Source organism: Protopterus annectens, chromosome 3.part0 (genome assembly GCF_019279795.1).
Source record: "Protopterus annectens isolate FY-2018-M chromosome 3.part0, PAN1.0, whole genome shotgun sequence".
NCBI classification, from domain to species: domain Eukaryota; kingdom Metazoa; phylum Chordata; order Ceratodontiformes; family Protopteridae; genus Protopterus; species Protopterus annectens.
The window spans coordinates 1,641,139,742-1,641,156,332 of NC_056731.1; the positions used below are offsets into that span (position 1 = coordinate 1,641,139,742).

The 16,591-nt window shown below is 34.6% G+C and overlaps 1 protein-coding gene across 1 annotated transcript in view; it reads right to left on the reverse strand.

Moving 5' to 3' along the window:
• Positions 1-16,591, reverse strand: part of ATP6V1C1 (ATPase H+ transporting V1 subunit C1) — a 1,077,102-nt gene that overhangs the window by 70,324 nt on the left and 990,187 nt on the right. The window contains exon 12 of the mRNA XM_044065676.1: positions 6,557-6,683. Coding sequence (XP_043921611.1) covers positions 6,557-6,683 — 127 coding nt within the window. The remainder of the gene's footprint in view (positions 1-6,556; positions 6,684-16,591) is intronic.

Here is a 16,591-nt window from a genome sequence, read left to right on the forward strand (position 1 = left end):
GTCACTTAGAAAAAAAATCAAATTATAGCAATAGTTCAAAAAGGTAACAATAGAAAACGATATGGAGCAAAGGATTGTTTATTGTTAAAGTAGGGATATAGAGATCTACAAAAAGGAGAAGAACCGGACAGCATGCATAAAATTCACCATACATTGATCAGTTACATAGCTGAGACTTACAGTGCCAAACCAGTATTCAAATGAGTCACAATAAAGGGCAAATTATTATTCCAGGGATAAAAATCCAAAGGTGGGTATTCTTGTGTGAGTCTGTCAGCGCCGCAGTACTGTCATGCCCTTAATCCATTAAGTTGTTTACATAATAGACTAGGCTTCAAGAAGCCAACTTTGTTCAAAGACATTTATTCTACTTTAGGGGGATGATTTAAAACTGCACAACTCAGAAAAGTTCCTGAATGCACAACTACAACTGGTTAAAACTTTCTCAGATGATACAAGAATGACATATGGTCTTAATAAATGTGCAGCCGCAGCATTTATATAAATAAAGCTGCAGCACCAAGAAAATATCAACCTGGGACAGGAATATATTATAAAAGGACCTTGAACAGGAAGGTGTGCGTAAACATTTGGAAACAGGTGAAGAGCTGGCAATAAAGCTCAAACAAATGAGAACAGGGCTCAGTAAGGAATACAGCAGACAATTAAAGCTAATGTTGAAAACTGACCTGACATCTAGGAATAAAGTTCAAACTACAAATCAACTTGATCTTCCTGTTCTAACTTACAGATTTGGTGTGACTGAATGGCCCCAGAAAGTACTGCATTAGCTGGACAAGAAAACAAGAAAAACACTTCATGTTTACCAAATGACATTGACAAAGCAGTGCATGGTAAGATTACATATCCCTCGAAATGAAGTATGGGCCTCTTCAAAACTGACTATAGGTTCATAGGTTCATACTAGGCTATCTGCCCGAGGGCATTTACAAGCCTAGCCCATAGTTTTGTGGCTTACGCCACCCCTTTTAGAGGAACTATACCCATTATTTTGCTGTGCCTCTGTTGAGCAGTGACACTGAGGTAATCCCTGGGGTATATCTGCGATCTCCCATCCATTGGTCAAGATTTCTCTTGAACAAGGCCAGCGAGGTGCTCTGCCTCACATATACCGGGATTTTATTCCACAGCATAGGAGTCTTTGGGTGATGAATCTATTGTAAAGGTCTGCAATCACGGGACTGCATACACATGTTGACATAAACAGATCCAAACATAGTGAAGGGTCTAAACCACAAAATATTTAAAAAAAAAAAAAATCTAGGGTGACATCTTTGCTTAGTACAGTAGAAGAATTTTCGAAAGGGGCAGAAATGGAAATCAAACCAGGAGTAGATGAGAATCAGGCAACAGAAAGTGCCAAAAACAAGAAAATCTAAATAACCGAGCTGGAAGAAAGAGGACAGAAAATTGCAAAGTTCACAATTATACTTGCAAATTTAGACAATTCCTGGAACAACCACATATTGATAAAAACTTAGTGCATGAATGGTTAAGGAGAGGTGAATTTAAACCAAAAGATGAAATGGCAGCTCCAGAGAGCGGGTTACGTACATGTTGATTTTCGAAGTCTACAGAAAAAGAGATGCAGACAAATGCATATTCTGTAATGCAGAACAGGAAAAAGTTACACATCTTATTGCTGGTTGCGATATACTCATGGCTGAAAGTCTGTACACCGAAAAGCAAAATAACACAGCAAGACTGTTGCATGGGGGATTGTATAAACACTACGATATACAAGTAGCTGAGAACTATTGGAAACATGAACCACAATGCATCACTGAAAACTACTATGTTGTGACGAAATGGGATTGTCCAATACCAAAAGTGAAGAAAGCAAAAGTAAGAAAACTACACATACCATTCCACGAAAAAAAGACAAAAGTATCATTAATCACTGAAATAGTTGCATCTAGCAATTACAATGTTCGTCTTCGTTCATTCAATTACAATGTTCTATGAAGTGAATGACATTGTGATAAAATACCATGATTTGCAAGCAGAAACTAGACCAATGTGGTAAAAAGACGCACAGAAAGTTTCAATACTAGTAGGACCAACAGGGCTAATAAAAAATAATTTTCAAGCAAACAAATATGTGACCAGTACATGAAACCTCAAATGAACTACAGGAGACAGCAACTGTGGGTACACTGCAGTTTCACTGTAGATATTAGAATGTACTTTAAACTACCTTTACAAGCAATACTAATATGTTCAACTCCAATCATGAACTGACTCAGGAATGGAGCCCATTTCTGTCTTGGTTAAAAATCCAAACCATTTGGTGAAATTAAAAAAAAAAAGGAAAAAATCCATTTTGGAAACCGCACGAACATATAAAATCTATGTAGGCCATTAATCAATAACTGCCTGTAATGAGCCGAAATAAAGGTAAACATACTGATAAGACTGTTGTGATGGAAGAACAATATAAATATGACTTGGCAGAGATTTACAGGTATTCTATTACAATGGGAAGGACACTAAATCTGGGTAGCATTCTTCCTCTTTATCCACAGGGAGCATCAGATTTTTAGTGAACAGTGTCTTTCAGTCTCTTATTCCTGACTATGCAGGGTAAGGATGACATGCCACAAACAGTGCAATCTCTCACTTTCTCTCAGTCTAAGACAGACAGCTGGGTGCAATATGTTATCCAATTGCTGATCTAACAAGCCTTATTTCAGTAGAAATCTCTAGAATGGTTCTGATATCACATGAAGTAACAGAGACATGCTGAGCAGTGTCTGCTTGTCTGAAGCAAGTGATAAAATGTGGGCAGCATTTAGTTTGATAGTTCATAGTTCATAGGTTAGTACTAGGCTAACTGCCCTTGCGAGCCATTTTAAGCCTAGCCAATTATCCCTTGTGAGACACAAACCCTGCACCTTGTGTTTGTAAGGCAAACACCTTAACCATTAGGCCACCCTCCCAATTTACTTTTTAAAATCAAGTGAGTTGGGGAAACACTGGAAAGAAAATACAACTAATTTTCATTAGGATTTAAACATTCTGACGTGTGGCAAAACATATCTATATATTCTGGAAAAATCAACTCCATATTATACATCCAAACACTCCCTTTTGTAATATTCATTCATGCTGTGCTAAAATTCTCCAGAAAACTATTATTGCATTTAAATGACCTAAAAGGTGGACAGCTTGTAAAGGTAGTTTAAAGTGCATTCAAATATCTACAGTGAAACGGCACAGCTGTGGAGACTAATTATCCCTTGTTTGCTACAAAGCTGCAACGTCTGTCTGTACAAACAACAGACCTGTTGCCTAGAACTCTGAATAATTTCTAATGCTAGCCATACTGTACATGCCGGGAGTAGAGAGATAGAGGAATCTCGCTGATCACAGACTTAACAGTGATGCAAGGTGAGCTCCCAAATAAATTCTGAGTTATTTGCTACAATAATCTTAGATGGCAATGTATTTTGTTACCGGTTTTCCTATTGCCTGACTTGTACTAGACTGTTGTTGCTGCAGGGTGTAGTGGAATTCCTAAAGACTGATTCCGTGTGGAACTTCCCTTCATGTACAACCTGGTATTTGTTGCTGTGCTAACTGTAGGAGGACATGTATCCCTTAAGCTTGAGAAGACAAACCCTTCCTGTTGTCGCCTTGTTAAGACTAAAAAGAATTTAGGGACCTCCTACATTTTTTTTTAATTCCTGTGACAAAACTCTGTGATGGTGAATGTCTGTAACAATAATTTAAGGAACAATACAGTGTGTGAAAGAATCAAATATTTTTCTTCACAGTAATACCTAAAACAAGATCCCATATTAGGAGAAAGTGCTCCGTGGGGAATCTAACATTAGCAGGAATCATCCAGGTAAATAAAAATGTGAGTGCCTTTCGGCCCAATAAGGGCCAACAACAGAACCAAGCATTGTGCAAATAGCCCTTCATCTAAATGAAATGCACATGAGTGGAAATTTTGATTATTCACTTGTGAGGAACTTTACAGAAGAGCAGACTGAGATGTGAAGACAAACATTTTCAATGTTCTAGTCACTGAGCATTATTTTCTGAACCAGAGATGTGGCACAGGTTCTGCTGGTTCTTCATGCAAGCAACCTGGAAACTGATGCCAGGCTAATGAAAGGCAATTTTGAGGAGCTCCTGAGAGATCCTGCATTACAGCATGTAGAAAATTTGTTACTATTTACCCTGAACAAATAATTTCAAAACTCTGTTACCTCAGATAAACAAATTCTTGCTGGCATTCCAGCCATGAGAACATCTGAATGGCCTAACCCCACTCCCTCGACAGAAGGATGAGCAAACCGTGCCAATGTGGTGGCCCACAATGCCCTCCTTTTGGAAGTGCTAGTTCTCACGCATATGCTACAAAGGCTACCACCTAACAGTTGCTTGGTGAGCCTAATGTCCATCCACAGGCTGGCCCTCTACAGCACAACTCCTTCTCTGAAGAATATTGGCAGTGTGTTTGGAAGGTCCTGCCCTACCTTACCCCTAAGGATGAGCCCACCCATCCTCCCCGACTGTGTCATTAATTAGGCACCCCAGACACTATTCCAACTCAGGATGCTGATCCAGTCAGGTCTTTATCCCTCTGCATTACTGGTACTTGTATAAGTCACTTCATCTGATTAGTCCAAAAGAGTTTGTGCATTTTCTCCTCACATCTTGCTTCATGGCAAGGGCTAGCCACTCTAGAAAACTCTAAGGAAGTGCTTTGCCTGTACTACAGAACATTCTAAAATAAAAAAAAATGTAAAAGCAGAAAGGGACAAACTTACAATTAGCATGCCTGACATGTGGGCAAAGTGCAACAGTCTGGTTCCTGGACCTATTCTGTCTAGCTTTCCAAACGCACACAGCATACTTTCTGAAGGACTGCACAGTATAAAGACTTACAATGCTGGTCACATGACTTACAACTTGGAAGACTACACCACCATTACTTCATGTCAGATTCATGTCGATAGAGTTACACAACTTCCAGTGAGTTTGACTACACTGAAACAACTATCTGAAAGACACTTTCCGTGAACACTGAAGTTCTTTTTTTGCACTTTCTCATGGGGGATGACTCCCACACACTTCCAGACTTACATACCTATATATGCCTAGTCTACGTTTGCACAGCATGGATAAACAGCAAACTCCATTAGCATTGAAAATGACCATCAGAAGCACAGCAGTGCCAAGAACTCTCAGACTCTTCCTCCCTACTGGGTTGAAGCCAAGGGTGAGCCTCTTCCAGTTTCCTGCTCCTCTGCTTTGTCAGAGGATGGGTGTGGGCTTAATTCCCCACTGAGAATGAGTTCAGGGAAATGACATCTGAAGATGGAGGATGAAGTCTCAACCTGTCTGATGAGTGCCTGTTCTTGTGGTGATACATTATCTTATGCCTAGAACTGTGTGCACAGGATCATTTTACCAATTCCTTTGTAAGGAAATGTTGACAGACTCCACCATTCGTATTTGAAAAAAGGCCGAAAGTTTCTCCCAATCATGCTCCTGAGTAGCAAAACTGAACAATTGACGTTTAGCAGCAGGTATCCATGGTATGTTCCTTACAAAAAAAAAAAAAAATCAATGCCAATAAGGGTCTTTGCTAGTCTGACAGTCAATTGGCGCTATGTGTGCTGATGTTTAGACATGTGAATGAAGAAATTAACTGATGGCAGGAATGATCCTAACCTAAAAAACTGCAAGCTTAGGGATGTGCTTGTGTATGCAGTGAACATATTATGTCACACTGTGTAGCCATATAGACAAGAACATATCCATGAAGGATTCCCAAGGTCTTGCTGTATTGTAATTGGTGGAAAAGATAACCTAGCCAAGGAATCAACAAGGAGGACGCTCAATGCTAAAACTATGTTTTGGAGGTAAAGACACTAAAAATGTGCCCCTGAATAAAACAAAGCAGAATGAAATGCAGCAGAAATTATAATGAAACATATTTATTAACTCCTGGTCCTCAGAAAGAGTTGTAAATGACAAACAGTAATGTTGATAACATGCAGGAACAAATTAAAAGTTAGAAGCAAAAATAGAATTCTAGAGAGAAACGACAAAACTGGAGAGAGCAATGTTTTTGAAAAGCTCTCACAAAAGTAGAAAGATACAATTTAAAGTGAAACCCAAGAGATGGAAGTTCAAACTGTATGCACGACCTATGAACACTGAAGCACTTCATAAAATAATCACAAAAAAACAAGCGGAGTATAATCAAACCATTACTGTCCTTTTCAAAGGTGGGGTTAATGAGATGACAAAATGGCAAATGCGCAAAAATCAAAGAAACCAAACTTACACAATGTGGAGGCTTAACATAGTCTAACATGTCTTTATGGAACACTGTAAGCAAGCATCACAGCAGTTATGAACATATAATTTTTAATACTATGGCCAAAGGATGAGTTATAACATACATATGCTGGCAATGTGGCTTCCAAAACTGCAAAAAAGTTTAGAAGCATCTCATCAGCAATACGAGACACTTGTTTTAAATCTTATGTGAATGTGCACAAAGAATACTTACATCAATTATGGCAGCTGCACTACTATCCAGATGCTTGTACAATTCATACAAAACTTCTCTCAACTTCTTCATCATTTTTTTACTGGGCTGCAACAGCATTGCTTGAAAATTCACTGGCAAACCATACCTAGGAAACAAAAAATGCTATTAGTCATGTAAAGCGAAAATCATTTTTCACTTTAACATTTTAAAGATCAAACTATTTGTTTAACAGTCACAGTCAGATTAAACAACTTACTAGACTATGAGGTTAAAATCCTCATCGATGATGCACACACTAACTGGTCATAACTAGACATCATGTAGCCATTTACCACTGGCAAGAAAAACACAACTGTGTTAAGAACTTGCCAAATTGTACGTTGGAGTATATTTACTATTGCAGTCATGGTATCTGGAATTCCTGCTGCAGGGAGCCTGATGGCCAACCAAACTTCAAGGGCATCTACCTTCCTCTTCTAGCTTCACCTTATTCCATTCACTCAGATGTCAGGAAGACAGGGGCGTGGCCAAGGATGAACACAGGATAGCAGCAGATTTCTTCAGCTCCACCAATTTCATTACATTGACAGGAATTAATTACTTAAAAATTAATTCTTGAAGTAATTTTCTTTCTAAATATGTTTGTTTTATATAGTTCTTGAACTATATCTAAAAAAGAAAGGAAATCTTAATAATATTCCTGTCAGAAATTACTTTGGAAATTTTCCTGTCAGTTTATCAGTCTGAAATGAGTTCCAGTAAGACAAATTCTCAAGACTCCAGCATCAAGAAAGAACTTCAGTCTCTGATAATTATAGTCCAGCAACTTACTGCTAAGATGGATAAAATGGATACTAAAATAGACACTTTCATAGAAAAACTACAAAACAAATAGACTTGTTACATATGGACCTGCAACAACAGAAGATCCAGATGACAGGCATAGAAGAAGCTGTGAATGACATGGTAAATAAAATACAAGAAGAGGAAATCAACATTGAGTTTCTGCTGAAACAAAATACACATTTACAAACAAAGCTGGATGACCTGGAAAATAGATCTAGGCGCAATAACATTAGGATTTTTGGACTGCCAGAAAATATTGAAGGTAACAATATTACTTCTTTTTAACAACAAGGCACCCTAAAACTTTAGAAATACCAGAAGCATTGTCTAATGGTATTGAAAGAGCACATAGATCTATAGCTAATACCAACTCTAACAAAAACTATCCTAGATCAGTTATAGTTAGATTTCTATCATCTTTTGATAAAGAGATGGTTCTTAAATCTGCTTGGGCTAAAGCTCCTGTTAAGTTTAATGAGACAACTGTGCGTTTTGACAATGACTATTCTTCCATGGTAATTGCTAAAAGAAAAGTTTTTCTGCCACTAATAAGGGAGCTTAAAAAAGCACAGTTTAAAACATACCTTCTGTTTCCTGCCAAGCTTAAAATCTTCCTTCCTGATGGTCCTAAGGTCTTCGATGATTTAGACTCTGCTTTACTGTTTGTCAAAGAAAAAAGGAAGAAATGGAATGGGCTAGTTCTTCATTAAAGAGATTGGCAACTGAAGCTTCCTGGAAGACTTCAGAGAAGAAGAAGAGACTAAAAAACAAATGATTTGTTATATGTTTTTTTTCTCTCATCATTTTAGTTCATTATTAATCTTTTTGAATATAGTTCCTGCATTTCCAGAAAGCCACAAATATTTTGGAAAAGATTTAATCAAAGTTATTCTCTATGTGCAAAGAAATGTTTTGTTTCATAACCAGTCATTTTCTGAAAAAAGTAAGGTTAGTTTTCTGAAAAAAGTAAGGTTAGTAATTTGATACATTTTTTTATCTTTATCTTTTTTTTTCCTTCTTTTATTATTTTCTTTGTTTAAACAATGACATTCTATTTAGATTATGTAGTGGGTAAAGGGTGGGGGAGGGCAGGGAAAGAACAGTAATGAAAATATCATTAATAGAATAATAACATATTTATTTCTTGTAAAAGTTTATAAGTTCTTCAAATGCTATTTCTAATTATACTTCCTTGATTATACTGCTTATGCTTGTTTGTAAATAATCTGTCATGCTTTAACTAATAATAATCAGAACTAAATAAGAGTAAATAATATGTTTTATTTTTAACTCTATTAATATAAACAGTAACATTCCATTGTATATACTTCTTACAGCTTTCTCTTACATTTTTTTATTTCTGCCTCACTCCCTTTTATTTTCTACTCTCTTTTCTTTTCTTTATTAATATATAGAAATGCTTTTGACTGTGTGGGCACAGTGAATAATAGGATTTGTATGAAAATTGAGTTGGGAGAAGAATGCTGAGTTTTATTGCTTGTTGGTAATTTTGAGTTTAATTTCACTTGCATAGAGGCTGTGATGATCTGTGGAATACATTGTGGAGGTTCTGTCATGTTTAGATGCATTTACACTGCTAAATGAATGTTTGTCACTAGTTTTTAATAAGTTTCCATAAAATGTTAAGAGAGACAATCTGGGATGTGGGCTGTCTTATGCACAATGTCCTTGAGTTACCTCAGAATCTTCAAATCACAGAATTCTCACAGAGAAACTGAAAGCAGTTAGTATAAACATTGACAAGGTTATCACACTGACACCACAGATTCAGGAAAAATACTCTGTTCATAAAATGTCAGTTATAATGAGTTTAAATGATGTAGTTTCTTGTAGTAAGTAAATGTCTTATTTTAGAAGGCATAAAAAATGAAACATTTATTTAAATGTTTTGAAAATCTACTTAACAGCAGCATAATAATCTGTGTTAATAATTTGTGTTCCAAACATATACTTTACTATAACTCATTTAATTCATCTGATTGACAAACATAAATAATCTTATAACTCTATTCTGGAAGAAATGTCATGTGATATATTTTAAAGCAGTAGGTTAGCATGATTGTAAAATCTGGTTACCAATATGTGTTTGCTGTGCATTGTTTTGTATAAAGCAGACAGATTTATTCTGGGGACAGCAAGTGGGATGGTGCTCTGCAGGGACACAACTCAGTGAGATCAGATATATATATATATATATATATATATATATATATATATATATATATATATGTGTGTGTGTGTGTGTGTGTGTGATGGCTTTTTCTGAGAGTCTGCATGGCTATCCAATATGATTTGTAATGATTTCTATGAATACAATGTTTTACTCTACTGACAAAATGAATGTTTGCCACAAGTTTTAATAAGTTTCCGCCAAAATGTTAAGGGAGACAATCTGGGATGTGGGCTGTCTCATGCACAGTGTTCATGAGTTTCCTCAGAAGCTTCACTCACAGAATTTTCACAGAGAAACTGAAAGCAGTTAGTATAAACATTGACAAGGTTATCACACTGACACACCACAGATTCAGGAAAAATACTCTATTCATAAAATGTGTCAGTTATGATGAGTTTAGATGATGTAGTTTCTTGTAGCAAGTAAATATCTTATTTTAGAAGGCATAGAAAATGAAACATTTATTTAAATGTTTTGAAAATCTACTTAACAGTAGCATAATAATCTGTGTTAAAAACTTGTGTCCCAAACATATACTTTACTATAACTCATTTAATTCATCTGACTGACAAGCATAAATAATCTTATAACTATTCTGGAAGAAATGTCATGTGATATATTTTAAAGCAGTAGGTTAGCATGATTGTAAAATCTGGTTGCTAGTGTGTGTTTGCTGTGCATTATTTTGTGTGAAGCGGACAGATTTGTTCTGGGGACGGCAAATGGGATGGTGCTCTGCAGGGGCACGGCTCGGTGAGATCAGATATGTGTGTGTGTGTGTGTGTGTGTGTGTGTGTGTGTGTGTGTGTGTGTGTGTGTGTGTGTGTGTGTGTATGTGTGTGTGTGTGTGGGTATGTGTGTGTGTGTATATGTATGTGTGTGTGTCTGTGTTTATGTGTGTGATGGCTTTTTTTTTAGGTAATAATGAGGTGTTTTGAGAATCTGCATAACTATGCAATATGACTTATAATAATTTTTATGAATACAATATTTTACTCTATTGACAATAATGAGTTTAAGTAAATGCTCATATACAAACAATTCAAGATTTTTGGAAGCTGTTGATAGAATTCACATGACAGAAAATAGATGCATCTTAATGCATGTAATGTCTGAATCATATTAGCCAAAGTTTTTGATTTAAATGAATGTTAGAACATAATTTTCTCTCCTCTTGATTTCTAACATTAAGATTATTTGAATGCTATTAGAATACAAGTGTTATATATTACATAGATCTATATAATAGTATGAACAGTTTAAAAAAAAAAAAAAAAAAAGTTTATTTTAGTTTATATGATGCTGTTTTACCAAATGTGTAGTTTTGTCTTGATAGATAATTGAATTGAAAACTGTTAACCTCAGTTAAATATAACTAGTATTAAATTGATAAGGTGGTAGCTGAGGTACTGCTGCTTAGGGTTGGGGGTTAACTTGAGTAGTAAATACTGCTCTAAGTTGGAGTTTTCAACTCCAGGCGGGATGCAACGTTTAATCCTTACATAATTTTCACTTGTTCATTGTTATATGTATATAGTTTTGACATCCACAATATATTTTGTACACTCATTGTCACTACAAACAAAATTGAATCCTATACAAAATCCCATAAGAGATTTAATAAATACAGCTATGTTTAAAGGTACACCTAAAAGAGGAGATGTAACATTATTTATCTTGTTATTTGTTATTTCGATCATAAGATTCTTGAGTTTTAAAAATGCCAAATGACATCTTTAAAAGGAATTTCTTTAAACATTAATGGATTGAATAATCCGTGTAAAAGGGCAAGCCTAATAAGATACATTAATCTACACAAGGCCAATCTAGTCTTCCTGCAAGAAACCCATCTCTTGAAAACGATATTGATAAACTAGCCACTAATAAGTATACAGTATTGGTTAGTTCAGAGCACACTCAGAAAAAGAGGAGTGGCTATTTTATGGAATAAAAGTATGCCCATTCCTAAAACCATTAAGTCTTATCAGGATGACAAAGGAATGTTTTGTATGGTTACAATACAAATTAATGGGAAGACTTACACTTTAATTAATGTATATTGGATACCTGGAATTGGTATTAATACAGTGAAACATCATATTGATAAGATCATATCATTCTCTGTAGGGGATATTATTTTAGCTGGTGATTTTAATTGTATACTACATGAAAGTGATACTACCACTATAAAGAAAAGAAGAATTACATCTAATACAAAACATTTAAATGATTTTGCTAATTCTTATCATTTGAATGATATTAATAATCAGATAGAGTCAAAATCATTACCATACACCTTTTTTTCTAACAGATACAAAACTTATTCAAAAATAAACTTATTTCTAACCAGATGGTAACAGATTTAATTAATTCCAAAATCATTTCATGTCCTATATCTGATCATAACTCAATTATTTTCGAATTCATGATAAAAAATACTCATAATGTTCAGATCAAAAGGATACCAGCATACTTAACTCAGCTAAAGGACTATAAAGAATATATACTTTCAGAAGTACAACATTTTCTAGACATAAATAATACTCCTGAAGTCTCCATTGTCTATGTTTGGGATGCCTTAAAATCATATCTATATGGACAAAGTATCGGAAGGTATAATAACAAAAGGAAATCTTGGGATAAGGAATTGTTAGATATTCAAAGTAAACTAGACTCTTATAAACATAATAATAAAGAAAATATTATGGACAAGAAAGTTATTGAAGAAATAAACAAACTAAATGAGAAATACAAAGAAATTTTAACTCATAAAGTTAAAATAACTTTAGAGAAATACAAGTTTTTGTCTTATTCAATAAGCCCCAAATACTTACATAGACTTAAAAATAAAACAAAAGATTGAATAAACAAAACCATATCAAAGAAATCTTTCCTCTAAGGAAAAGAAGAATGTTTCTAGTATACCAGAAATACTGGATGAATTTAGAAATCACTTTCACAAGATTAACCATAACAACATTAACATGGAACCTAAAGATAAAATAAAGGAGTTTATAACCACAAACATGAATAAAAAGCTTAATAAACAACAGATTAAACTATTGGACAAGAGTATTTCATATACAGAAGTTATTACACAAATAAATAAGCTTAAATCAAACAAAGCACCGGGTAATGATGGTATTATACCAGAGATATATAAAATCCTTTCTAAAACTACATATTCATTAGTACATAAGGTTTTATTCTGGCCCAAACTGAGTTAATAACCCCCCCCATCTTGGCAATATACATTTATTTCACCAATTTTAAAACCTAATAAAGATCCAACAAGATGTTCTTCATATCGACCCATCTCATTACTTAATGTTGATTATAAAATGTTTATGAGTATTTTTGCTGATAGATTGAAGACAATTATCCCTGGCATTATAGACATAGATCAGACGGGCTTCATTGTAAATAGAAATACTTTTGATAATATAAGAAGAACTTTAACATTAATTGATTTTGCAAATAGGAAAAAGAAAGATTTAACACTTATTAGTCTTGATATAGGTTCAGCATTTGAGTCAGTAAGTTGGGACTATCTGTTTACCTTACTGAAATGCACAAATTTCTCTGATGCATTTGTAAATTTAATTGAGCATTTATACAAAGGAACTGGCTTATATTAAGGTAGGAACATATGTTTCACAAAAAATACCCATTCTTAAAGGTACAAAGCAAGGATGTCCACTTTCTCCACTATTATTCACTTTAGTAATGGAGCCTTGGGCTAATTTGATTAGAAACAGTACTGACATAGAGGGTTTTGAAATAGAAGAAAATACAACATCAAAAATTCAACTTTTGCAGATGATGTTCTAATTACATCAGCAGGATCTAATTCTTCTATGCAGTCTTTATTTGATAAAATGATGAATTTTAAAAGTATTTCTGGTTTAATATTCAATGAAGAAAAACTAAAATACTACCTATATATACACGAAAAATACTCTCATTAGTGATTTTACTAAATATGTACCCAACTCAGGTCAGATAACTTATTTAGGTATAATACTATCTAAAGATATTAAATCTATTATATATAATAACTATAATACCTGTTTTCTTAATATACAAAATCTTTTTAATACCTGGAATAATATGTTTTTTACTATGGAGGAGAGACTTACAATTATTAAAATGATAATATTCCCCAAGATTTTATACTTAATACAATCAATAATACTTTCACCTACAAAAATAACTATCAAGAAACTGAATACACTAATGTTAAATTTCTTATGGGCACCTAATAGACCTAGGATTGCATTAAAGAAACATACTAATAGTGGGTCTCAAGGTGGTATTTCTTTTCCAGACTAATTTATATATTATCTCTTCTATTATAAAAGTTATTACTTTATTAATAGATCGGTCATATGTCGCAAAATGGAAAGATTATTGGGAGCTAATTAGTATGCACTTCATGAAAATCTCCTTAACACATAAAAATATGATTATAAATAACTCCATGTTGTGGTTGCTAGAGGAATTTTGTACTTCACCTATTACACCTAAACATATGGTCTGTTACCCATTAAATATTATTATTAGTTATCGTAACTTTATATTCATGCACCCTAAGTATAGGGAATGGAATTTTATTGTATTCCTATAATTTATACTCAGGGTATGCTTATGTCATCTACTTCTGAAGGAGCTCATTTAGCTATAGATAATAATCTAAAGTACTGGTATCAGCTGATATCTGATAATAAAGTTAAAAATCTAGATTTCTTAAAACAAGAATTTGATCTAAGAGAAACTTGCTGGTTAGAGGTTCAGATCTTTAGACAACATCTCATTGATAGAATAGATCTAATGTCAATAACAGTTAAAGAATCTATTCCAAAACTGATTGATTACTTGATAATAAATTTACAGCATAAAGTTTCTGATAAAGGTAAACTTTCACATATACATAAAATTATCAGACAAGAAACTTTTTGCAATGTAGATTCATACTGGAATTATTTCACCTCTATTAATGGGGACCCACCAACTCAACAAGATAAACAATATATATTGGAATCTGCTTATAGAACTACATCTTCCATTGTCTGGAGACTTTATACATGGAAATTTTTACATAGATCTTTTTATACACCTTTGATGATGAATAAAATTAATAATAAAGATAATCTATGTAAGAGATGTAATGTAGAAATTAATGCTGACTGGGCTCATATGTTTTATGACTGTATGAAGTTGAAAGAATACTGGAAGTCAATTAATGAATTTTTGCAGGCTCTTTTTACAGATAATTTCATTATTTCTAAGTCTCTTATATTATTCAACACACCTGTACCTCAATGTGTTAAAAGATTAAGCTTCCCTTGTTATGGTCTATCCTAGCAGTGGCTAGGAAAATAATAACTAGAAATTGGATTACAGATACACCTCCTTCATTCAATGAATTTAAAAATGTTATGAATATAATGTGTCATATGGAAATAAGCACAATTAGAATGAGAACAACTAGAAAAACATCACATTTTATTGTATGGGATAATTTACAAAATTTGTTTAAAAAATTCTAATTTCAATAGCACAGTATTTTAGTTTAATTAATTGATCTGATTGTAGTGGATGTCTTTGTAAATACTTTAGTTGTTTTGTTGAATATTATAATAATACCTATTTTTAATTATTTGTATAAAATTGTTATGATATTTCTCTTATATGTTAAAACAATAAACTTGTTTTGAAAAAAAAAAAAGATGTCAGGAAGACAGTGATATAACAAGGCACTGACTAATGCCATTTTCAGAGCTTTCTAGCCCTGTGTGAAAGCAGGATGCTTGTACTGAGACTTCATACCACAAGTGAACTTGGGGGAGCCACCCACAGAAGCAGTGAGCCACCCATAAGCCCCACTCTACCGCTGGGTTCTAAATGAGTCCAGAAGAAGGACTGCACATGGAAAGGGTCAGAGGAAAGCTGTGAGACAAGATGACTAGGGCAACCATCCCAACCCCAAGAAGCCCAACAAAAAAAACCGAGAGAGGAAGGTGGGTAAGAAAAAAAGTCCAGCACTGAATATATTTCAACACTTACAGTTGTAAGCTCTTATGTTTACCACATTTGGTTTGCCGTGTGCAGGTTGTGCATGGAGCAGAACCTGAAGAATGGCTGTGGTAAAACTCTGTCCTGGCCCTGGACACATATCCTAAGTTAGTGTTTACAGAAAGTACAGACAGATGATCGGGCATCTGTTTAAGAAATGACCTGGGTGTTTGCCTTCCAGGCAGATGCCATGGTGGCAACACCACCTGCAGCTAAATAGGATTTAACCAGGCCAGTAACAGCTTACAGAGAAGGCTAGCTATTTAGATATCTGCTTGTTCATAGGCTTCGTCTCTGCCATTGCAAATGAGGCAAACAGCTGGTATGACTTTCTAATTAGTTTAGCCTGTCCACGTAAAATCTCAATTGCCTAAGCACATTGAAAGAAAGCAATATCTGCTTTTCCTTTTTCCTAGAATTTGGAAAGGAGATGGGGAAGTGACTGGCCTGGTTTAACAGCAGCTCTGTTACCACTCTTTGCATCAAAGATGTTTTGCTTGTGGCATGACTGTCTTTGTGAAAAATCAAAAATTGACCTTGCATGTGAAAGCCTGCAATTCTGAACTTCTAAAAGTAATGGGCAGCAAAAAAAGCAGTCTTCCTTGAAAGATCCCAGAGCAGCAAGAAAGCAGTTGGTCCAATGTGCCAGTGTGAGGTTTTCTAAGACACAGTTTTAACCCCATGGTGGGGTAATGTCTCATTTTCTATACTAAGGAACAACACCCCTACGGAAGTTGCTTAACTTACCTGTGAATTCAGAGGGATACACTGACGGGCAGGTTAGTACAGGACCAGCGATACCAATGTCATAACTGGGTTATGGTCTCTGGCAAGGCAGCAGATGGAGAATCTCTTCCACTTCTTTATGATAGGTTTCCTAGCTTCCCTCATAATACTTAGCATATCCTTTACAGATATTTGCCTAAATGGGATGGAGT